Source organism: Nyctibius grandis, chromosome 6 (genome assembly GCF_013368605.1).
Source record: "Nyctibius grandis isolate bNycGra1 chromosome 6, bNycGra1.pri, whole genome shotgun sequence".
In the NCBI taxonomy this organism is placed as follows: Eukaryota; Metazoa; Chordata; class Aves; order Nyctibiiformes; family Nyctibiidae; genus Nyctibius; species Nyctibius grandis.
In genome coordinates, this window is record NC_090663.1 from 61623229 (window position 1) to 61647463 (window position 24235).

Below are 24235 nucleotides of genomic sequence, written 5' to 3' on the forward strand. Positions count from 1 at the left end.
ATTTGTGCCTATTTATTTCAAAATTTATTTTTTATAAAGTTATTTTTGAAATTCTGGATAGTTTGGCTTAAAAACAGTTTTTTGAACTTCAAGGTTTTATTGCTCTAGTAGATGTATAGAATAGCCCTTGTTTGTCTAAGCTTATGAATAAACAGTAGTTTAATAATAAAACTTCTGACCAACCTAAATTACCTAGACCATACTAAAATTCTAGTGACAGTTCTTATGTAAATGTCACTAAAAGTACATTGTTCAGAAGGTATCTGCTCCAGTTGTTTCAATAACACTTTCAAGTAGGAGCATAGCTCTCAAGCCATTTTAATCTAGTTTTCAACTATTAGTCATCAATGGAAACATGACATGCCTGCAAGGACTTAAGTTCAAAAAGATTTGAGTGCTTCGTCTCCCTAAACTCTGTACGGCAATGAAGCATCCCTTTGTGTTAAAGATGTTCAGTTTGTAGTATGCATCTGGCCTATGATGTACACAGTGTCTCAGTACTCTCTTTTTCTAGGCTAAATGCACCTTGTCTTTGCAGAAATGCATGCAGATATATTGCACTTTTGTAGTTGTCTTGACTCAGCATAATTGATTATAATGCTTTAAACTGACTGTTTCCTTTTCCTCTTTACCTGTTTGTGCCAATGCAGACTTTAAAGGTCTCTTCGCAGACAAATTTTCTCTCTCGAGCATGGTGGTATCCAATATTTTATTTCTTTGAGAAGAATGTGCAAGGCTCTGTTCCTTGCAGCTTTTCCTGGCCGATATCTTGGCCTCCCAGCTGCTTCAAGTCTTCATGCAAAAAGTATTCACGGGTTCAGAAAACAGGAGAGGACAACGAAAAATCTACCTGAAGAAAAGAAGGAAAGCAACTGTTGTTTTTTTTTTTTTTACCAAAACATTAATGCTGTAACCAAAGTTCTTGAGGACTACACTGTAACTGAAGAAGAGGACCAAGCTTCTGTGCAATTGATTGGAAAGACAATTGTAGACACACACATTGCCATTTCATATGTTTTCCTATCATCGGGCTGTAGAGGCCTATTCTACTCTTCAGTGCTAATAGAATGCACTGCTGATGGGATTTTTTTTATTAAAGAAAAAATGGAGCAGGACTTTGCTTTACTAATGAGATAGAGGTGCCAAAGACTACATTAACACTTTCATTACTAACTATCACTCGTACACAGAAGCACCCAAAAATCTCATCTTCAGAGTTCTGGAGTGCATATGGGCAAAAACATGCTAAAATGTAAAGGCACAATATCGGCGTGTTGAGATATATATAAAAAAAAAACAAAAACAAAAACAAAAAACCAACACAATTGTGGGAAGTGGTTTGCTGCATTATTCTTGCTAATGAAGGTAAGGCCTTTGTGTGACTGGTACAGCTGGAAGTGAGTCTTGACTTTTTTTACACTCTGTGGGTATGAATATCTTACAACCCTAAAATACTACTTACCACCATTATCTCCCACATATTCTACTATATACCGATTTTTACATTTTTATTAGTAATTTTATATTTAAACTGTTGTGCTACTTGATGACTTTGCAGGTTAGGAATAGCTGTTAACATCAGAGCTCAAGGAGCCTAAAATTTTATTTTTAAAAAAGGACACATTTTCAAAGTAAATCTTTAATTGCAATTTGGCCTTGTGTATAGAGCTATACAGTGCCTATCAGTGTCTGTATGTGCATATACACAGAAAAGCACACACTGCTGTGTAGTTAAACACATTAAACAAAAGTACTTACTGGAAAGAGTGATCATACAGTCCTTAATTCAGGCAAAAGTCCTACAGATCTCACCTGCTTGAGGAATGCAAGGCCAGGTCCAAATTATATTTAAAATAAACTTTTTAATTTTAGTAGCTATTTCTTGCTGAAACTATGTAGCAAGTTTGCTTGGGAGTCATAGTTCTGTATTGAATTTTTTTTACCTGTTGGCATGTGTTTCTGTGACTTACTTCAAAAAAACAAAAAAGTGCCAAGGTGAATACCTACAATAGTAGCATTTCTTCAATTATTACCTAAAACCATTTCATATTAAATGACACTGTGGTAGAACTCACATGTGGATTCCTTTTTTTTCCCCCAGGGTTTCAGTCCAACTAAAATGGCTATTTAAGCAGGTTGGCTGAGAATGTGGGAAATTACCATGGCAAACATGTAACAAAACCACAAATTAACAGCTACCTGGTTCTTGTTGGTTTTTATTGTTTTGTATTGTTGGGAAAGCAAAGTAGAAAATTAGCATACCATGTTTAACCATTTATGTTCTGTATTAATTTCTGCAGTTAGCTCAATTTTATTTTCAAATCTTCAGTAAAACCTGATAGCAAAGATAAAACTGCATTAAGTGTTGAAGTGATACTAATATAAAGGAAATGCTGCTTATTTTAAGAATGTCTTGAACCGAGTGACGAGTGTGAACACAGTTTAAATAATGACAACTTGTTTTTAAAAATTCCAGTTAAAGTTATAAAATGCAATACAGACTATTCAAATGTGATTCTTTTCAGTTAAGGGGATCAATTGCTGTGAGTTGTACATGAGAATATTATTAATGTGCATTTCAAATATTTTTGTGCATTATCAAAGTAATACAATAAACAATGTTCCTTACAATACATCCTTGGTAAAACTTAGCTAAGAAAGAAATTGTGCTGATGTTTGGTTTTGTTACTTAAAATAAGCTCCTTAGAATCTTCTGACGTGCCCCCGGAAGTTGTGTGTGTATGGGCATACCTATGTTCTCATTTGCTTGCTCCTGGCAGACCTTGAGCAGCTAAAAAGCCAGTATCAAAACATTTATATAAAAGCCCCTTTTCTGTATCATATAAATGAATCTATTCGATGGCAGTCTGTAAATCTCCCACGATAACTTGTTATATCAAAACTACTTCATAGAGCATAATATCTTTTTTTTTTGAGGCTGAATTGTAAGATTTGTGATATCTTAAATACAGTCATGTTAAGCCACTTGTAGTAATACTCTCTTTTAGAAATCATGAATGAATTTCATTAGTGGTAACCATGCCTTGAAAAAAACATGATGAAAAAGCGTTCCAGTAAGGAGCTTAAACAGTGGTTTTCATCTGGTGGCTGAATAATAAATACTTTGATAGTTTAGGTAGCTAATTGTCTGCATAACCACCACCATGTCTCAGTGGGATTTCTGTAATATATCTACAAAGTAGAATTTTGTCATGCAGGATGAGGTGTTTGGTGTTTTTTTTACACTTTTTCCTATTTCTGGAAGGAAAAAATACACAAGTGATGAAGTAGAACAAGTAAAGATTTGTTCGGCAGTGTGAGCTTTCATTCTACTGCTGAATTTGATAGATGCTTCTATTGTAATACAAAAGCTCAAAATACTTGATTCGTGTGCTGGCGCAGCCCTCCCTGAAGTGCTTAAACTTTCTCCGTTGTATCCAAGCCCTCAAAATGATGTGTGTGTGTTTAATTATCAGAGAACCCCACTTCTCTACTATCTCTATAGCTTTAAGTTGCTTTTGCAAACTTGGATGGTACAGATGTATTTGAAGACTCCTTAGGCCTATATGTGAGGTAATGAAATGGGGTAAGTAATGGTATATGCTAGTGCTTAATGCTGTAGTAGTTTATCCAATAAAAACCACAGCTGGTACATAAAAATTATTAATTTTAAGAACTCAGTGATCATCGTCTATAAATACTATGAAGCTGAAAACATAGTTTCATCCAAGAGAAAAAGGATTGCAGTGTGTAAAAAAAAAAAAAACAAAAACAAAAACAAACAAAAAAAACCCCAAAAAACAAAACCACAACACCACAGGAGAAAGTTAGACTTCATTAAATGTACTGATCACTTGATTGTAGGCTTATTTGGGTTGTATATGCCCAATGTTTTGCAGTATGTGACTGTAATTATTTTTTTCTGGAGTTATAATAATAATCTTTCTTACAGATGACACATGAGCTGCACCTGTACTGTGATGATAATGATAAATAAAATGCTCCTTCTCTCTACTGAAGAGCATTTACATGTTGAACTTCAGAGACACTTTAAAAAAAAAAAAAGGCACTTGTCCACCTGGCGTATCAGTATGACTTAAATGATGTTGGGTGCTTTGCATTTATGAAACAAGCTTTCTTAAATGCCTAACCTAAATTTAAACCTGGATTTAAAAGGTTAACTTGAGCTTTTAAAGAAATGTGCTGCTACATGGTCATGCTACAGATGCTTAATTCCAATGCCAGAAATGATTAACATACACTTGAAACCACTGCTCAACTGACATCTTTATGGTATGTGCTTAGCACTCCCATGTGGACGTAAGTGGTACTGAACGTTTATCATTCTTCACTGCTGTTCTTGGAAAGATAGGTACAGGTGGGGGTAGTAGCAAAAAGAGCTGTGCTAAATGTTGCTATGAACTGTAGTACTGGATTTGCTTACCTCCTTAAAAAAAGAGGTGGGAGAGACGGAAGGAAAAAAAAATCACAACTGTATTTATACGTTAAGATATACTACCTTCATGTCATAGAGAAATAAACCTCAGTAACAGAGACAGAGCTGGGAAGTATTTTAAAGAGATGAGAGAGAATTCTCTTAATTAGATTACTGCAAATCCACTTATCTGTATCTTAAATCGGAATCTGTTCAAACTCTGGCTTTCTCCCATCAGTAGTGTCTGGCTGGACAATTTATCCTAAGTTGTTTGGTAGTTACCCAAATTATTAATCTCATTTCAGTAGATATGAAGTATGATTTGCAGTTCTAGAGACCAGATCCATTAACTTCAGTGCAGGCTGAAGTATTTCCATTTACTTTAAATGAACTTTCCCACAGCTCTTGGTTTTTTTTAAGTTAAAAAATAAAATATCTTAAAGATTCATGGAGTAATCTTGAAAATATGTCCAATCAGATGTAGTGGAACCATTTTTCCTTGCTGGCAGACTTAACAGCTGTAAAGCTCCATTGTCATCTTTTTTTTTTTTTTTTTAACAATATGTGTGTTTTGGACTTACCTAGAAGGCTTCTATAGGCATATAAAATTAGAGTGATACTGTAAGATGGGACACTTCTGAATTTAGCTGTTCTATACCAGGCATTGTAAATTCATATCTTCAGTTACTGAAAAAAGGTGTCTTAAAATAAATACTTCTGTTGGACACCATTCAAGTGAGTGTTGCTGGTTAAGTGCACATGAGAAAAATACCCTAGTGTGCCACTGAAGTAACTTTGCTTGTAAGTTAGCTTTTGTATGCTACTTTATGATGCTTCCCAGTGTCTAAAAAAAAATTGTGCCAAGAAACTGAGAATGAAGGCAAAGGCCTTACAAGAAAAAGGAAGATGAAAACATTGAAGTAGATGGTGATCATATATTGCTTTTTACATGAAATTGAGCTACAACTACACCTAACTTCTAAGTAAGGTAGAAATAAATTGTTTATGTATAATAGTGCTGCAAAAAAAACTATAAGGAAACAGGTAGTGCTAAGCATGTCATTCTACAGTACAGATCTGTGTCTTGTGCTGTGGACTGTGCTGGTTCTCATCCATAACTTACAATATAAAAATAAAACCCAACTCAGGGAGATGCTTGGAAATTTTAAAATATTTAAATATGATTAGCAAATTTTCGTAAGCTGTTCCTCCAACCTGTCACTAATAGTTTCTAAAACAAAGTGCTGCAATGCTTAAAACATACTAAAGCTTTTTCTAGTTGGCTCAAGTTTCCATGGATTTTAACCATTTGGTTAAATCTTATTAACCTAGAAAGTAGCACATCAGAATTTCAGGCTAGGTACAGGTAACATAAATATTATAGGGAAAAGTTCTGCTTCTGAACTAATCTTGTTTCAGTAGATAATCTTTCCTAACAAAAAACTTAGAATCCCTGAATGATCTTTTAAGATGAAGTAATGATATTGTGCAGTCTCTAGTGTGTATCTAAAATACTGGTGTTGAGGAGACCTTCTCTCCTGGTGAAAATCAGTGCTTAAAACCTCAGGAAGGTTTAACTTGCTTTCAGTGAAAATATTTTAATTCGTAAGGGCTTGGAGTTTAGTAAATACCATGAGAAGTTTGTTTTCTGTGGCTGTTTGCTGTGCGCTAACCTTTAATTTAAAGAGGGAACCCAGGTAGGAGGAGAAGGCAAACCAGCTCTTGCTGGAAGCGGTAGTTTGTGACTCTCTGAATTCGAATGATACTGGCTGCATGTTAGAGGCAGTCTTATCCATACTCTAGCGGAAAAAAAATGCTGTATTATACCAGTATACTTAGTGTTCACTCTTTTTCAAACAATTCTGTGTTGGTTGGCCCAGTCCTTCCCCTAGATTAGGAGTGAGTGTTTTTGTCCTTTACTTGCTGTATGGTTAGTCATAACTGGTTTTATTTAGTTCTGGTAAATATCAATGTAGATCCATTGTATACAGTGCCTAAGGTGTTTTTAAAGTCTCTGTGCCTGGGTTTCTTCTAGCAGAAATACTCTTCTTTCAAGCTATGTGTATATAATATAAATTTCAGCTCTTGTATTTGCCCTCTGCATAATAAGGTCTTTAGGAGGTTAGCATTTGTGAAACTGCAAAGAGTTATTACAGAAGAATCTCCTTTGTGACAGCTGAGATTAATTTTCACAAAATAACTTTGCTGAAATGTGTTTGAAGGTAACTTTTCCTTTTTTTTTAAAAAAAAAATTAAAAGAAAAAGTGGTCAGAAACTATTCTGAAGTAAGGGCATCTTGAGCAGTTGGGGACCCAGGCACCATGCAGGCACGTGTGTGCAGAGAAGGGTCTCTGTGGCATACCCAATATTGGATGCAGTACAAAGAGGCTTCTCTGGGAAGATAAACTAGGTTGTACTTACATAGTAGGCTGTGAGGCATCTTTGCTTGTCCTTTTGAGCTTCTTTCAGGCTGAGGGCACAGTACCAAAGGTGGCAATTGCTAAAAAGTGTAGTGAAGATCACTTACAAACCAGAAAACTATGGGGCTGAAAAGGCAGACCACTGTAAAACCAGTCATCAGAAAGCTGTATTCTAATTCAGTGGAGTATATAATCTGGTGTTGCTTCAAGCATGTGAGTTGCATTTCAAATGAGTGGGTCTGTTTTCTTCTTAATTTTTCTTATTATTGTTGTGGGTTTTTTTTAATTAGAGATGGCAGGAGTGCTGAGAGTATCAAGAGAAAATTTATCTCTCTGCTTACTTTGACCTCTACCAGTGAAGTATTTGTATATGGACCTTAAACAATATTGCTAAACTCCAACCCCGCTTCCATTTTGAGGAACCTGTTAATCAGTGCTTTGTTACTTCTGTAAAAACTGGTTTTGCATTCCACTTTTTTCATAGTTTGTTGCTACTCAAAATGCTGCTTACACTTCAGCCTAGGCTGCTTTGGGCTTCTATCTTACTTTATCTGCTTGTTTTAACTGCCTTTTCTAAATGGCTCAATACAGAACAGTAGGATTTACATTTGAGAAGGCTCCAAAATTAACACTGAAGTCAAAAGGTGTTCTTGTGAGAGACACATCTTTGCACACTTTGAAACTTGGAATTATCTTCAAGTACAAAACCTAACATCATAGGGCATGCTTTTTATCTCAGGAATCAATTCTTGTTCTTTAAATGTTTAGTACTTTCATTTCTGTTTATTTTCAGGAGAGCATGTGTGGGATGTGAAAAAGGATAAATTCTGGGTGTTTTGTGAGATCAGGGTCACACCAAGGAACCTGAAAGTAAAAGAGGAAATGATGGTTTGATGGCTGTGGTTCTCGTGTTTTCCATGTGACTTTGAGAACTCTAAAGCCTTCTGTAAAAACAGTACAGGATGTCACTTTTAACTGCAACAGTTTCATCCTCATTGGCTGACAGCTTTTCTTGCATGATTTCTGTTGAATCTGTCACTCTGTACATTAATTGGAGCTATGTATCCAAGCTGGCAAAAACTAGGCAAGAAAAGCCATTGGCTGCTGAGGAACCCTAGATGGCTGTAATGCTTGCATGATAAGGAGCTAATACAGGGTCCAGATCTGCAAACACTGTACAACATAACGCTACAACAACAAATGATACTACTTAGAGACCTCTTGTGCTGTAGTTTCTACTAACGTTTGCAAACTGGGCCTCATTTTTACATAAATTGTTCATAATTAGCAAGGGTTGGCTTTTATGTTGCAAAACTTTCAGGATGACACTTCCTAGCACATCAGCTGTTTTGGTTAAGTGGATGAGAACTCCGTGTTGTGGTTTGCTGTATGCTGTGAGGTACTAGAGTTGTGATTTGTAAGATGTTGCAATCCATGTTCACTGTGTTTAAAAAAAAAAAAACAAACAAAAACAAAACAAAAAAAACCCAAACAAAAAAAAACCAACAACACAAAAACAACAAAAAAAAAGAAAAAAAACCCCAAACTATTGCACTAGCTGTACTTTAAAAAAAGCAATAATGCGAGCATCTTGTAGCTTTTTTCTCCGAAGGTGCTATCTGTCATGATGACTTGCACTGGTGACCATGAATTTGGTGAAAACATGTTAAAGAAATTGTCCTATGTGGTTTACTCAGCACATACAAGTTGAAACTTTTTATAGTTAGCCTGTATATTAACAAATGCAATACTTTTTTTGGACTACTTACATGACCACACACATCTTTAAAAATCAAAAACCTGTGTCCATTTATGGTGCTAATGATCTCTTAAAAATTATCTAGAGCTGGTATTCTCTTCTTACCCATGAACATGAAGGAAAGCTGTTGTGACACCTTTTCAATAAAGCAAAATTTCTCGACATTTTAAGTCTGTTCCAAATGCTTTTTATATAAATATGATCCTTTTCTATTTGTTTTATATAACAGCTGCAAAATACCAGTGTAAGTATTTTTAATGCGGGAACACATTAGCAGTGTGTATGGGTCTAGACTTACACATCCAAGATTAAATTTTCATACATGCTCAGGATAGCTAATCTTCTGAAACTTGGTCTAAAATATAAGAATTGTAATGGGTAGGATTAAGGCATAGGCTAATAGTAAAAAAAAAAAAAAAAATACTTCTCTGGCTTCATCACTGTTGTTGCTAATGATGATCATTAGTACTAGGAGAACACTGATTATGCGGTGTAGGTCCATCTTGTGCTGAAACTTCTGAAAAACAAACTTGTGAAGGAACATGACCATGTAACTATATCTAAAGAGCAGAGGTGAAACTTGACGTAATTATCAAGGCAATTCATAGTAGGACATTGTAAAAACACATGAAAGAGCCTTAAATTAGGATTGTTTAGATTGTGAAACAGCAAAGTAATTTTTAACTTTGTTTTGAAGCTTCACAAGCAACCTTCTCTTAAGATGGAAAAACTGTCTTGTGCCTTTTGTTGAAGAAGATATTGTTGCTTTTTTCCCCCCCCTTTGGTTATGATTTTGTTGCACCTAATGAAGGACAATGCACTTCCAAATCTTTTCAAGAGTCACCTTTGGGCAGCAGTACCTACATTTTTCTCTCCATGGAGAATACAAAGCCTTTAGTTATTGTGAAAGGCCCCTTCTCAAATTGCAGTTGTAAAAGTGTCTGCGTGTAACACATTTGGAAATCCTACCATAGTCAACTCTGAAATAAGTCTGATGCTCTTAATTGATATGGACATGTGAACATGGGAGGTGGGTGCCATGTCCAGGTACAAACTGGCAAGTGAGCAGGGTGCACATATAAGGGTGCACAGTCTGGAACACTGTGGCACACTTCCTCTGCTCTGAAGTAATTGCACCCTGAGGTTTTGGTCACTAAAGCGCTATCTTTCATATACAGGAATAAGTTCTCTTGAATCACCTGCACCTAGTACTTAAAGAAATAAACAGGCTTCTCTAAAGTCTATTTTATGGAACTTCTGTGTCTCTGCAAAGAATATTCCAGGTCTAGAGTAATTTCATTTAAGGCAGAAACAAACCCACCATCTAGGATAAAAGCAGACCTGGCTGGGGTTTTTGTTGAGTGAAGGTGGATAGTCTAGTGGCAATGGTCTGTATTGTGTCTTGCTACTTCTCTCGGTGCTTTCTTTCATAGTAGGACACTTGAAAGAGCCAGAGATAGAGCAAAGTCATCCGTAACAGTTCTAAGCCATGTTGAAATATAACTTTCCTATCTTTTAATTACTAGATGCTTCAGAGAAAACTGTTTGTCTCTTAATTTACCAAAAAAGTGCAATATTTACAGAAATATTGAGATAAATGTCTGCATGTTTAAATGTCCTCAAAAATGAAACCTTTGTGAGCATGTGACACACTCGACTGAAAGCAGATTTTCAGCATTAGCATCTGCTGTGAGTTACAGAAACATGTTTGTCAGTGCACTAGTCTAAGTCAGAATTTTCAAATATTTTCTATATTCTTTTGACAAGGAGAGTGTTTTTTTTTGTGAATAAAGTGCCTGTGGAAATAAAAATCCAAAAGTTGCCTGCAAGCTTAAGTAAAGCATATGAAAACACAGCCCATACTTGAAGAGAATGGGTGCTGACTCAACAAGTGTATAGAATAACTGGTCAGCAGTTGTAGGTGTTGGTAGGATTCAAAGGCTAAGATAAAGTTTGAGAAAGGAATATTGTATGCTTTTGAGAGTTTACTATGTTAATTAAACTTCCAATGTTTCTGCTTGGGCCTTAACTCTGTAACCTGGTTATCTTTAAAGAAAAATGAGTTAATTTGGACTATTCTATTTTTTTAAAAACATTCATTTTGATGAGTCTTTGGTGGTGTTTTTGTTTGCTTGTTACATGTAGATTTTTTTCCCTGTTAAAAGTAGAGTCACCAAATGCTTTGATTCCTCAGTTTAGGGCAAAACAGTTTGAGGAATGGATTTTCCTGAAGTGCAGAATTAAATGGGGGTGGTTTTTATGACACTGATACTAGGACTGAGGAGGAATGATTTCAAAGGAAAGCATTATAGTGCTAAAGCTTGTATGTGTAGTTATTTGGAGTAGGCAGAATATTAGTAAAGTACTTGGTTATATTTTGCTGTTAATTTTATGCTTTAAAAAGAGTGTATTTGGTTCTAATTTTAATTGGAAAATCTAACTTTAATGTTGCAACAACTTGTTATTTTTAAGTAGAAACATCCATTTAATGATACGTCAGAGCAAAGTTTACATTTTATCAACAACTTAATCAAAGTAGTTTCATTTTTATCAAAATTAATGTGAAGTTTAATCTCTGGGCAACCTAGAATCGGCCATATGCCACTGAAACCAATCTCTCGACTGCATATGGAGGCAAGGAGAGAATTTCTTTATCTAGCCCTACTTTTCAAGTTAGACTGAGAAGGAAGTCAGGCTAGATTACTCTTCTGTAAAGAAAAGAGGCAAAAATGGTAATGTGTTTCAGCTGTGCTGAATAGCTTAGCTTCTTATTTTCAGACTGCAGAACTTAAACTTTCCTTGAGACTCAGATTTAAAACGTCTTTGGATCAGATAAGTTTTCACTTGTTTTTTCTGTATTTTTCTAATAGATGCATTTTATTGGTGTACATTGTAATTAACCACTGAACTGCCAAATATGGACAAAAAAAAAGCTGGATTCTGTTCTGCTGATTTAAATCTGTGATCTTAGTTTTCATACTTTGTTTCATTCATGGCTAGTAAAATATCCATTTTCTGTTTATATTAGATTAAAGAGAGATTGCATCCAGTTGCTGTAATTGCTTGGTGGAAAACTGACCTTAAACCTTTGAAGCTTTATGTATTTCTAAAATTCCTGTAACTTCTGTATAATTGCAATAAAACCTTTTTAATAGAGCCCAGCTGCTATTTTAAGAGCCACTTGTCACTATCTTTACTGAATGTTCAACTATTTAAAAAAAAATCCAAAACAACAAAACAAAACAAAAAAACCCTAAACCAACATGTTTTAATGGGTAAGCACTGTTTGTTGTTTTCATTTTGGGGGTGGGGGGGGGTGTGTGTCAATTTAAAGGTAACTGTGTTTTGCCCACAGTGCTTTTCTCTTTTAGTGAGGGGAGTATCGAGCACTTACTAAAATCACTGATGCTGCAGCAAAGGGTTTGGAAGACCATGCAGTAGTATTTTTCAACATCTAATTACCTTTGTAGGGAATAAATTTTAGGTTGATCAGCTGGAGAAAGTGCACTAAGGTGTATCATTAAACTTGGACCAAGTCCAAGTGCAGAGTCAGCTTCTGACACCCCCACCCAACCCCCCCCAACAACCACCCTCCTCCCGACCTCATTTTGCCCTTCACCGTGTGTAACAAACCCCCCCCACATGCCTGGATGCTCCAGCCGCTGGCCCCGCGCAGCACCTCTGCCCGCTGCCGCCGCCGCTCTCCGGCGTGGGGCTGGCGGCGGGTTGTGAACAGTCCCCGTCAAATCCGCACCGCTTTGCGGGCGCGGCGGGAGCGGAGCCCGGCCCCGGGGCGGACCGCTACCCGCCCACGCCCCCGCCGGCGACGGGGTCAGGGCGCCGGCAGGCCTCGCCTCCTGCCCGCCCCCGCCATCTTAAGCCGCTACGCGCCGGGAGGGGGGCGAGGGCGGGGAGAGGGGAGGGGAGGAGAGGAGAGGAGAGCGGCGGGCCCGCGGCGGGGCGCGACGCCGCCTGAGGGGATGGCGGCGACGGGCATGGCCGCTTGGACGTGGCTGCTGCGGGCCCCCACCGCCACCGAGCTGCTGCTGGCGGCCCTGTGCTGGCTGGGCTGCTACTGGCTGCTGCGGCGGCAGCGGGCGCTGCCGGGGCTGCCGCCGGGCCCGGCGCCCTGGCCGCTGGTGGGCAACTTCGGCTTCGCCCTGCTGCCCCCGCCGCTGCTGAGGAGGTGGGCGCTGGAGGTGCGGGGCGGCGGCGGAGGCTCCATCGCCTTCTCCCCCCACGTCTTCCTCACCGGCCTCACCAAGATGTACGGCAGCGTCTTCCGGCTCTTCGTGGGCAGCCGCCCCTTCATCGTCCTCAACACCTTCGGGGCGGTGCGGGAGGCGCTGGTGCAGAAGGCGGAGGTGTTCAGCGACCGGCCCACCGTCCCCATCGTCCTCATGATCACCCACAAGAAGGGTAAGGGCCCCCCCAGGGGGGCGGCTGCCGGGCCGGCGGCGCAGCCCGAGCTCGGGCGGGGCGGGCAGGCTGCTGGGGTGCCCGGCGGGCGGGAGGGCACCCGGCGGGTCCCGCTTGGTGAGCTGCCGCGCATGAATGAACTGCCAGAGCCGCGCCTAGCGAGAGGATCGAGCGGGAGCTGTTCGCTTCCTTGGCGGCTGTGGCGAACTTTGCGAATAACTGTTGTGAATTGCAGACTGAGCCGTCTGCTTGCTTCTTGCTCATCGTGTGCGTCCCTTGCCCCGCCGGTGGCGGAGAGCACGCGGAGAGGGACGCGCCCTGCCTTCAGGGGAGCGCGCAGCATCCCGGTGACCTTCGCAGCGCTGCGGTGCGCACGGCAGGCGCCGTCCCGCCGGCAGGAGTGCCTGGTCCCGTTACCTCTCCTTACAGCACAGGGAATGGCGTTGGGGCAGGGACCTGAGGAACAGCTGTCTGTCACCTAAGGGCTTTCTGATTTTAGCTATATCGGGAGGAGAAATTTCGAATGCTTTGGCAGCGTAACGAAATAACGTTACGCTATGTAATGAAATGTTTTTATGTCTATAAAACATTTCATTAGACATTGCAACGGGCTGCCCAGGGAGGTGGTGGAGTCACCATCTCTGGATGTGTTTAAGAAAAGACTGGACATGGCACTTAGTGCCGTGGTCTAGTTGACAGGGTGGTGTAAGGGCAACGGTTGGACTCGATGATCCCAGAGGTCTCTTCCAACCTGGTTGATTCTGTGATTCTGTGAAATTGTGCGCTTGCCCTGTTCTTACCAAGGTAAGGATGGCTGAGAGCAGGCTTCTGTGGAGCCCCATAGCTGTGCAGTCTGTGCTGCCTCCATGTGAGCTACTGTTGCTGAGATGTCTGTGGGTGTGTTACTCTGCTTGTCAAAACTTACTGAGCGTGTTTGGGTTTTTTTTTAGTAGGTCAAAGGGGAGTTTACTAGCTTTCGCAAAAAACAGGGCATGGGGAGTTTAAGCACGTGATGGCAATATCTCAGAATTTCTTCATTTTTAGTCTTCAGGGCCGTTGCAGATCTCAGTGTTTATGGAAAACTGCCTTTCCTTTTTCAGTTTAGGAGTTGTAGCCCAGGAGGCTTGTTAATGTGCTGCCTGTATTGTGAAAGTTGTTTGTCTTTTTTTTTTCGAGGCCAGGAAAATGTATTGGTTAAGTGCCTGAAACTTTTTATCTTAAATTTTTTACTGTACCAGAATTACCCCAGTAGAGATAAGAGGAAACCGCGGGACCTAGGTCGTGTTTGTTAAAAAGCACTCAGGTACCATTGCTGTAATTGATTTAAAGGATAAAAAAAAAACTATTAATGATACTGGTTTAATGGTACTGGTCTGAGACAGATCTTACTGGCATGTAGTTGTTGTTATAGTGTGTGAATATTTTTAGGTACAGTACACCTAGCAAGGACTGAAGGAGGAAAGGGGATGAGCAGTTAGACATTAGATCAATTTTATCGGTGGTGTAAAACCGCATGTTCAGGCTCATGGTGGATTTATTTTTCCTTGAATGCTGTGAATTTTGTATGTTTCTTGTTTTCTGCAGACAGCTGCCTGTTAAGACTTCTTTGAACACAGTGACACAGGAGTAGCCAGGGCAGTCAATGTATGCCACTTACAAAGAATTCGTGTAAATGCCTGAATAAAAACCCTGATAACCAAGTTAGTTGGATGCTCCATGGTTGGATGCTCCAGGGGAGTTGGAAGTGTCAGGAGCCTGTTGTCTGGAGCGTGCTGTGGCCAAGTGCAGAGACCGTGCCCGCCTGTGTTGCGCTGTGCTGCAGCAGTGACTTTACATTGCTTTAGATTTAGTTTTCTCTGGAAGGTCACCACAGGTATGAGGACTGTTATGTGAGGGTTGCTCAGCTGTCTATAAAACATACCAAGCTGTTATGTATTGCTTACGTTAGCTGGTGCAACAAGTTGTATTGCTGCAGGTGCAAGAGTATTGCAGAATGAACCACAGGGGTAGTGTATTTTGAGTACACAAAGGGAAAAAATCAGTGAACATGGGCAGTGTGGGCCTGCCTGGCCCCTGCGCAAAAGCAGAACTAGCCTGTGTTTTGATGACTTTAAACTTTCTCAGGTTAACCATGGAGCGCATTAGAAATAGCAGGTTGTGTATTTTGTTATGCTGTGGTCTCACTGGTGTGGTCTGTTAATTCAACAGAAGAGATGTTTGTAAGTGAGCAATATTTATATTGGAAGCTGAGGGATTGAATTTAAATTGTGTTTCATAGTGACACAATCATGCAGAACATGTGCCTACAGGCATCAAAACTGTTGAGATGCAAATCAAGTAGGTTTTTGCCAAGTGGCTCTGCACCTGTCTTGTCTTCCCAGTTTGTTTGCAGCATGTGTATCCTGTATTTTGATTATAGTTAAAGAAAAACTTTGCTGGTAATAGAAGTATGTACACATGCAAACAGTATTGAGAAGTTTATATAACGTGAAGGGGGGAAGAAATGCAAACCGGTTTGTGTTTTATTATCTTCTATTTTGTCTCACTGAAGGAATTTGTGTCTCAGGACATTGAGGAGAAAAGGCTGTAGCTAACGTATGTCCCAGAGTTAGCAATTCCTACAAAATTGTTATGATTTGTAATAAAGCATCTCCATCTATTAGTGTCTTGCAAAGACTAATAAAACTATTGATGTAGTTGTTGTATTTATTTTACCGATTGGGAAAAGGAGGGACAGGATTTCCCAAAGCTGTTATAAAGAACCTTGTGTTCTTCCCTTAGCTTCTAGCCCACTGCTTGGGATAGATTTGCTATATATTGTTTCCCTCTCTTCTGGCTCTTGAGTTGCAGGCCTGTCTAACTATTTCTTCTTCAAAGTAGAGCATTTTGGTTTCAGACTCCCCCTTTCTCTTCCAGGTGTTATTTTTGCACCTTATGGTCCTGTCTGGAAGCAACAGAGGAAATTCTCCCTCTCAACACTGCGTCATTTTGGAGTAGGAAGATACAGCTTAGAGCCTAAAATCATTGAGGAGCTGAAGTTTATAAAGGAGGAAATGCTGAAGCATGGAAAGGATTCATTTAATCCCTTTCCAATCATTCGCAACGCAGTGTCCAATGTTATCTGTTCCATGGCCTTTGGCAGGCGTTTTAACTACGAAGATGTTGAGTTCAAGACGATGCTGAAGAACATGGCCCGTGCACTAGAGCTAAGCGTGAACAGCTATATGATCCTGGTCAATATCTGCCCTTGGCTGTACTACCTTCCCTTCGGGCCTTTCAGGGAACTTAGGAAAACAGAACTAGATATTACTGCTTTTCTAAAGAAAATAATTGCACAGCACAAGGATACACTGGATGCAGCAAATCCCAGGGACTTCATTGATATGTACTTCATCCATGCAGAAGAAGAAAAGAACAACAAGGAGAGCAGCTTTAATGAAGACTACCTATTTTTTATCATTGGCGACCTCTTCATCGCAGGCACAGACACTACTTCCAACACATTACTGTGGTGCCTGCTCTACATGTCTCTCTACCCAGAAGTACAAGGTAGGACTGTTTTTATTCTAGGTGTTTTATTCCAAACTGTAAAGCTGTAGATGACCCAGTTCTGGGCCCCGCACTTCAAGAAAGATGTTGAGGTGTTGGAGCGAGTCCAGAGGAGGGCGACCAAGGTGGTGAAGGGTCTGGAGGGTCTGACCTACGAGGAATGGCTGAGGGAGCTGGGTTTGTTTAGCCTGGAGAAGAGGAGGCTCAGAGGTGACCTTATTGCAGTCTACAACTACCTGAAGGGAGGTTGTAGTGAAGTGGGAGTTGGCCTCTTCTCCCGGGCAACTAGCTATAGGACAAGAGGACACAGCCTCAAACTTTGCCAGGGGAGGTTCAGGTTGGACATTAGGAAGAATTTCTTTTCAGAAAGGGTTATTAGACATTGGAATGGGCTGCGCAGGGAGGTGGTGGAGTCACCATCTCTGGATGTGTTTGAGAAAAGACTGGACATGGCACTTAGTGCCATGGTCTAGTTGACAGGGTGGTGTAAGGGCAATGGTTGGACTCGATGATCCCTGAGGTCTCTTCCAACCTGGTTGATTCTGTGATTCTGTGACCTTCAGGAACAGAAGCAAATAGCGATGGTAGAGAAATCATTTGGAATGCAAATAGTACATGGGTACTTGTAATTTGAAAGGCTGATACGTAATCAGACATCTTCTATCCTGTTCAGCTATGTTGATCTCTAGGTTAGTGCTATATATTAACTGTCTAAATGGCCCTTTAGTCTGTGCATTTTTTCTGTTTTGGGACAACTGTATCTTTCCTAAGCAATTCAGGGAACCTTAGCGTGTTTCAAAAGCTTTGGCAGTTGTGGCGTTCCAGGCCTATAGTAGTGATATAAGATATGTGAGATACGTAGTGGTAAGGTCTGCTTTTATGCCTCCCTGAACAGGGAGGTTCTTGAGCCTAGAGGCAGGGTTTGTGGAAGTGAAACGCTACCCACTGTAGAGGAAGAACGAATTGGAGACAGCTTAAGCAAATAGGACTTACACAAGTCCACAGTGCCAGCTGGTCAATGTCATTGCAAGGCCTCTCCCCATTAGTCTTGAACTGTCATGGCACTTGGGTAGGTTGATGGTGACGGGAGGGAAAAAGACACATGGAGCACATGGCCCCAAAGGAGAAGGAACAGGGTTTGTTCAGTGTTAGGGAAAGGTGACTGAGGGAAGACCTTATGCTGTCTACAACTACCTGCTCGGAAGATGCTAAGAAGATGGAGGCAATATCCTCTGAGGTGTGCAGTGGAGGGAGAGAGGCAGCAGAGGTAGTCTACAACAAGAAAATTCTGATCAGATACTGGGAAAAAAAAAATTTCCCTATGAAGACAGCAAGGAGTGCAACAGATTGCCATGAGAATTAACAGAATCTCCAACTTTGGAAGTATTCAGAACTCCATGGGGTATGACCCTGAGTAGTCTGGTCTACCCTCAGAGTTGGATCTAGCTTGGAAGATGACTTTGCTTTGAGTGAGGTTTTAGATCAGGTGACCTCCAGAGATTCCTTGCAACCCAAATTATTTGATAGTGCTGTGATCTAGTTACGGTTTGTGATAAAGTTCTAGAAAATTACTTCTGTTTTTTTATGGATATAAAAAATGCCAGTGGTGTTGGAGAGGTTACAATATAAAAATAGTACTTGCTAGAGTTATATTTCAGGACTTCATGGGATAAATTTCCATCACCAAAGACTTAAAATTAATTTTGGTTAAATATTTTTCTATACTGAGTCTTGTTACAGTACATGTGGTTGCAAAGCTAGCATTTTCTATTTAGCAAATTTAGATGGTTGAATTTAAGAAAAATAAAGCAATTGATTTATTAATTTATTAGCAGCTTCTCCTAAAGTCCTACATAGCAGCTGATTTCCACTAGAAAGACTGTGAAGTATATGCAGACTGGCAGGATGGACAGATTCTACTTAGGTAATTCTACCTCAGTTTATAGTAGTGAGACATTTCCCTGAGAGACCACTGCTTTGCTCAGACTTCTTGCTAACTTGGAGTGAAGAAGGGTAAACCACAAGTTACCTAAGAACAGTGTAAACCTGGAATAATACTTTCATCAAGTATTTGAGATTTTGAGATTTTCATGTGATGCAACTACTTTGCACATAAGCAAATAGATACTTGTTTACATTACCTATCTGTCTGGAATAATCTCTTTAGATAGGTCAAGATCATAGTTTATTGCACAAAGTCAACCAAATTGTTGAGCAAAGATTGCAAAATAGGGCATTGGTCCAGTATAGGGGAGAGAGTCCACCGGAGACAAATGTAAAACAAAATTTTATTGCATAGGCTTATTCTTCTATTTTTAATGGTTGTGTGTTATCACTGCTTGACTTGATATGCAGTTTCATGAGCTGGATATGTTCTAAATTACACAAAAGAGATCTAGAAGAGTTTTGGGGGGGGAGGGGGGTTAACCCCTTTCCCTACTGCCTGGTACTGTACATGTATGTGCTAGTCAGTTTTCTCTCTTCTGCTGATCTCTAACAGTTTTATTGCCTCTCTCTTATTTTCCCTTTCCTTATGCTGTGGCTGTTGTCAAACAATATAAATATGCTTAGTAGTCCAGAGTGTATCCCTTGGCTATTTAATGTGATTCTCTTCTAGTATCCCATTCCTTATATATCCTGATTGCCTGGGAGTTATGTATGGGTCTTTTTTTTTTTTTTTTTATTTCCCTGGTAATATGTTTCTCTTATCCCCTAAAGGAAATACCTGAATCACATAAGTTTTAGCAGTAGCAAATGTTGCAGACACTTTCTGGAAAGGCAAATGAAGGGCTATCAGAGGGAAAAACCAGAAAGAATGTATTTGTCTGTGGAAGCCAGTTTTGCTTTTTACATGGAAAAGGAGAAGGGTGGGTGTGCATGTGTATGTGCGTGTGCACATATAGGGAGGCAGTGGGGAGTATTTGGTTTGGTCTGTTCCCTGACTTGGTTTTAGTCCTTGACTTCTGAAGGTCTGTGAGATTTTTAAATATGTGAAATGTAGTGGAGCAGTTCAAATAACGTGCTGTTAGTGGAGGACTCTTGAAGTCCCTGTTTTTGCAGTTGGTAATGTGAGCAGCAGTTTGGCTGCTTTCTATATAGTTCCACATATCTTTACGAACTCCTAAGAAACGTTGTTCAAGATAAAATGCTGGTGTGACATTTGGCATGAGGCAGTCTCCTTAATTTTTTATTTTCTATTTTTTTTATATTGAAAACTTCACTCGTTTAAACAAAACTGTGGACATGCATACCTGAATACAGTGCTATAATATGTCATTAAACAAAGTAGCAAAAGCCCATAAAGCAAGTACTCCATTAGCAAATCTCTTGCCGTCAAGGTATCTTTAACTGTGTGTTTGTCATGGTTTAGTTGCCAGCTGGCAACTTAGCCCCCCCACACAGCTGATCGCTCACTTCCCCCACCTGGTGGGATGGGGGAGAGAACGGGAAGGGTAAAAGTGAGAAAACTCCTGGGTTGAGATAAAGACAGTTTAATAGGTAAAGCAAAAGCTGTGCACAAGCAAAGCAAAACAAGGAATTCCTTCACTACTTCCCATGGGCAGGCAGGTGTTCAGCCATCTCCAGGACAGCAGGGCTCCATCACGTGTAATGGTTACTTGGGAAGACAAACGCCATCACTCCGAACATCCTCCCCTTCCTCCTTCTTCCCCCAGCTCTATATGCTGAGCATGATGTCGTATGGTATGGAATATCCCTTTGATCAGTTGGGGTCAGCTGTCCCAGCTGTGTCCCCTCCCCACTTCTTGTGCACCCCCAGCCTACTTCCTGGTGGGGTGGTGTGAGGAGCAGAAAAGGCCTTGACTCTGTGTAAGCACTGCTCAGCGATAGCGAAACATCCCTGTGTTATCAACACTCTCTTCAGCACAAATCCAAAACACAGCCCCATGCCAACTACTATGAAGAAAATTAACTCTTATCTCAGCCAAAACCAGCACAGTGCTCCTCGTTCGAAAACTTGTTTTCCTGGCAAACTCAGTAGGTGGCAGCAACTGTTCATGGGAGGCAGTTGGTTCGGTGTCTCTGAATGCTGCTCTGAAAACAGACACTTTTTTTGCATTGAGCTTTTATTTAATCTTGGATCAGTGCTAAGGAGAGAGAAGAGCAAAAACTCAAGAGTATCAGCAGCCTGGATTCTGAATCTTGGAAGAGACAAGCAGGACAACCACAAAATATTCAGGATATCAAGGGTAAAAACTGAACACTGACTTTTATTATTTTTGATTAAAGGTTAATTTTGAGGTCTCCTTTTTCACAGTTGTCTTTTGCTGTGTAGCCAGATTCAAAGTTAGCTGGAAGAAAAGCATCATCTTGTACATGAGTGAAGCAAATCTTGTATCTTGGAAACTTCCATGAAGAGAATTACTTGTATGCTGAGCCTTTAGTGAGATGAAAGGGGCAAAGAAATATTTTGGTGCTTTGTGCCTTACATGAATGAGAAAGGAGATAAGCTTGTTAACTTCTGTTTTTCCTTTGCAGAAGGGCTGTGTGGGGGAAGGAGCATCTGCTGCTGCCTTTTGAGGGAACTGGGAAATAGCTGAGTTTAGGTTCTGTGAATAGAAAGTAGGAAACAGTAAGAACAAGTTAAATGGCTTCAATGCTTGCAGAACAGCACCAGAATTCCTGCTCCAGAATGAAGTCTCTAAAGCAGCTGCATGAAAAGCTTTCCCACCTCTTCACCACCTTTCCCAGTTCCGAGAGCTGGATCTCTCCAGGGACAGAGGCCGGCTCTGGCATACACTGCATGCCAGTCTCTTTTTGTTTTTTTCTTTTAATGCAGGCCAGAAGCTTGATGTTTTCACCATTCAAATTACTGTATAGTTAAACTGTTAAACTAAGATTATGAATACATTTGGAACTGGAACAGAGCTTTTCATGTACTTTTCCAATACAGAAGTGCTAGCAATTTCTGTCGTCTCAGTAGCTTTACTCTTGACAGTTGTCAAGATTGCACTTGGTTTTCTTCTTAGCTGAGTCGATTCTTAAGGCTTATGTTGGCATAATTTTTTCAGCTAGGGACCACGTCTTGCAGTCATTTTTGACAAATTGTGTAAACAATGAAGCGTAGGCAAATGAAATTGAGATGTTTTCTCACATATTGTGCATCTTTTTTTATTTTTTTTTAATTTACTTTTCTTACTCCCTTTGAATAGAGAAGGTTCACAAAGAAGTTGAAGCAGTTCTAGGACGTGACAAAGTTCCCTCTCTTACCCACAAGGCTCAAATGCCCTTCACAGAGGCGACCATTATGGAAGTACAGAGGATGACTGCGGTCGTTCCCCTTTCTATTCCTCGAATGGCCTCAGAAACTGCTGGTAAGCATTTGTGGAGACTTGTTAATACAGCGTTTCTTTTGTGGATGAGGATCTGATGGGATATCTAGTGAGAATTTACAAAGACCTCATTTATGTATTAGACATGTAATCCAAATATGTAAAATGCCATTTATAGAGAGCAGGTAGGCTTGAGATACTCCTCTATTTAAGCAGCATGTCTGACCTAACATCCAGAAGTCCTCTAATTTAGAGTGATTTATTTTCTGGGGGTCAGCTTGTGTTGACTGATGTGCTTAGTGGTAGTTGGCAGCTGAGACTCCACCTTTGTACCTGAAACAACCATCTGGTTTTGGCCATCTGACACAAAGGTCTGAAAACATTAATTTGGAGCAATTGGTTTGCTAAAGCTTGAAAGGCTTATACCATTGAGCTCCACATCTACAGAAAACGATAATAAATATCCTTTCCCAAGTCATCTTGTGGGCTATATGTTTTCATAAACATAGCTGAACACTGGTTAAAGTGAGTGGGAGGCAGCAATACTTGGCTTTCAAACCCAGTACTGAATTGATCTGCTTTTTTAAATGTTTTGGCTTGCAGGACAGTGAGGTGCAACAAGCTGAAATGAGACTGGTCACTTCAAAACCCTTTTGTGATAACAGTTCAAAACCTGTCCTTCTTCCTTACCTCCACCTTCAATATGGTGGGGTTCTGTGACAGCACAGGAACAGGAGGAAACTGGGTCACAGCACTTCCATGCAGCAGCGCGCATTTCTAATGATCACTGCTGCCTTTTCCCCACAGGGAGCTGTTGGTGTAACGTGATGTCTTTCTAGCTTCTCTGGCCTGTGTGATTCTGACCCAGGCAGGCTAGCAGAGATCACCTTTGCCTTAAGCTCCTCATGTGTTTGCAGCCCACAGCTAGGGATCCGTATCATTTTTGTGACGTCTTCTAGTTGTCTTTTTAATAAGTCTCCCATGGTTACTTCTAGCAATTTGTCAGATCCTCTGTCTCTGTGCTTTTGTTTAAAGTGCTGCAGGGATATACTATTCCTAAGGGCAGTGTGATTGTGCCCAACTTGTGGTCAGTACACAGAGATCCTAACATTTGGGAGAAACCAGATGAATTTCAACCGTCAAGATTTCTGGATGAAAATGGCCAGCTAATTAAGAAAGAGTCATTCATTCCTTTTGGAATGGGTAAGATATCCACATGCAGTCAGTAGCTGGTTGGGAAGGGTGGTGGTGTTTGAAGTGGAGGGCCTTGGAGGCATGAGATGTAAAAGTCGTGCACAGGACCAACTACAGAACTTGTTTTATTATTACAGTTGGTGGCTTGCAAAACAAGTTGGGTTCCTAAAAGCTCCAGTTGCCAGGCAGAAATGAGAAATGATGAATTCTCCTTTGATAATACTTTTGCTGTGGATGTAAATGCTGTTAATATGAAGCAGTACAGCTGAGCAAGGCTTTTACTCAAATATGGGAGACCAAAGCTTCAGAGTTCATAGCTTAATAACTTGAGCCTTTCTGTGCTTGGACTATGCTAGCATAGGTATTGCATGTGTGTTAACAAATGCATCGAGAGTATAAAAACAGTAATATGTCTCTTCTAACTGTTCTTTAGGTAAACGTGTGTGCATGGGAGAGCAGTTGGCAAAAATGGAGCTGTTCCTAATTTTTACAAGTCTAATGCAAAGTTTTACCTTTTTGTATCCTGAAAATGCTGCAAAGCCATCTATGGAGGGAAGGTTTGGTCTAACTTTAGCTCCATGTCCATTCAATATAATAGCTTTGAAGAAATGATGTAACATCAAAAAAGATTAAACAAAGAAATACTGCACTTCGAAAAATCCAGCTTTATTTTGTTTCCAGCTTATTTTGTTACTTTCTTTCTGGAAAAACACCAATTGCATAGGCTTTCATAGTCAGTGAGAATGATCCATTTACACTTCTGGAAAGAGAAGATTTCTTTTTTTGTCAGCTGTTGCATTCCACAAATAAACTGACAGCATAGTTTGCAATTTGATATTAAAACTTCTTGGGCTTAACCCCTTTGTCTACAGCCCTCTGTCTATAAGCTATTACTGTCAGTTTGTCCAATATTAATTATGGGAGAATGGTCCAAAACATCTGTTAATGCTTTAGCAAATAGTAGTTGTTATTTGGGTAAAAGCAGTATGTAAACATTTAATTCACCCAGTGAGTGAAGGACATCATCTAATACCAAAACAATTAATGAAGGAGAGGATATTATCATCTTCTGTGTAAAGAAACATTATAACTGAGCTTAAATAATGACAAATGCTTTTTGGAAATGACTAAATGACACTTCTTTTAACCTTGGAGGGTTCTTTCTTGC

The 24235-nt window shown here is 40.1% G+C and overlaps 2 protein-coding genes across 5 annotated transcripts in view; both read left to right on the forward strand.

Moving 5' to 3' along the window:
* Positions 1-11770, forward strand: part of SGMS2 (sphingomyelin synthase 2) — a 42701-nt gene extending 30931 nt beyond the window's left edge. For all 4 annotated transcript variants that reach the window (XM_068402789.1, XM_068402790.1, XM_068402788.1 and 1 more), the window contains one exon: positions 651-11770. In XM_068402789.1, the coding sequence (XP_068258890.1) occupies positions 651-854 (204 nt within the window). In that variant the 3' untranslated portion in view covers positions 855-11770. The remainder of the gene's footprint in view (positions 1-650) is intronic.
* An 839-nt stretch (positions 11771-12609) lies between these two features.
* Positions 12610-23716, forward strand: CYP2U1 (cytochrome P450 family 2 subfamily U member 1). Its single transcript, XM_068402996.1, has 5 exons — positions 12610-13033; positions 15950-16582; positions 21754-21915; positions 22909-23076; positions 23501-23716. Exons 1-5 carry the CDS (start codon positions 12610-12612, stop codon positions 23677-23679), a joined length of 1566 nt encoding a protein of 521 aa, XP_068259097.1. The 3' UTR covers positions 23680-23716.
* Positions 23717-24235: the final 519 nt, after the last annotated feature.

Coding starts and splice junctions, on each gene's coding strand:
- CYP2U1 (XM_068402996.1), top strand. CDS start 12,610: ATGGCCGCTTGGACGTGGCTGCTGCGGGCCCCCACCGCCACCGAGCTG. Junction 21,916..22,908: donor AATGGCCTCAGAAACTGCTG/GTAAGCATTTGT, acceptor TTTTGTTTAAAG/TGCTGCAGGGATATACTATT. Junction 23,077..23,500: donor ATTCATTCCTTTTGGAATGG/GTAAGATATCCA, acceptor ACTGTTCTTTAG/GTAAACGTGTGTGCATGGGA.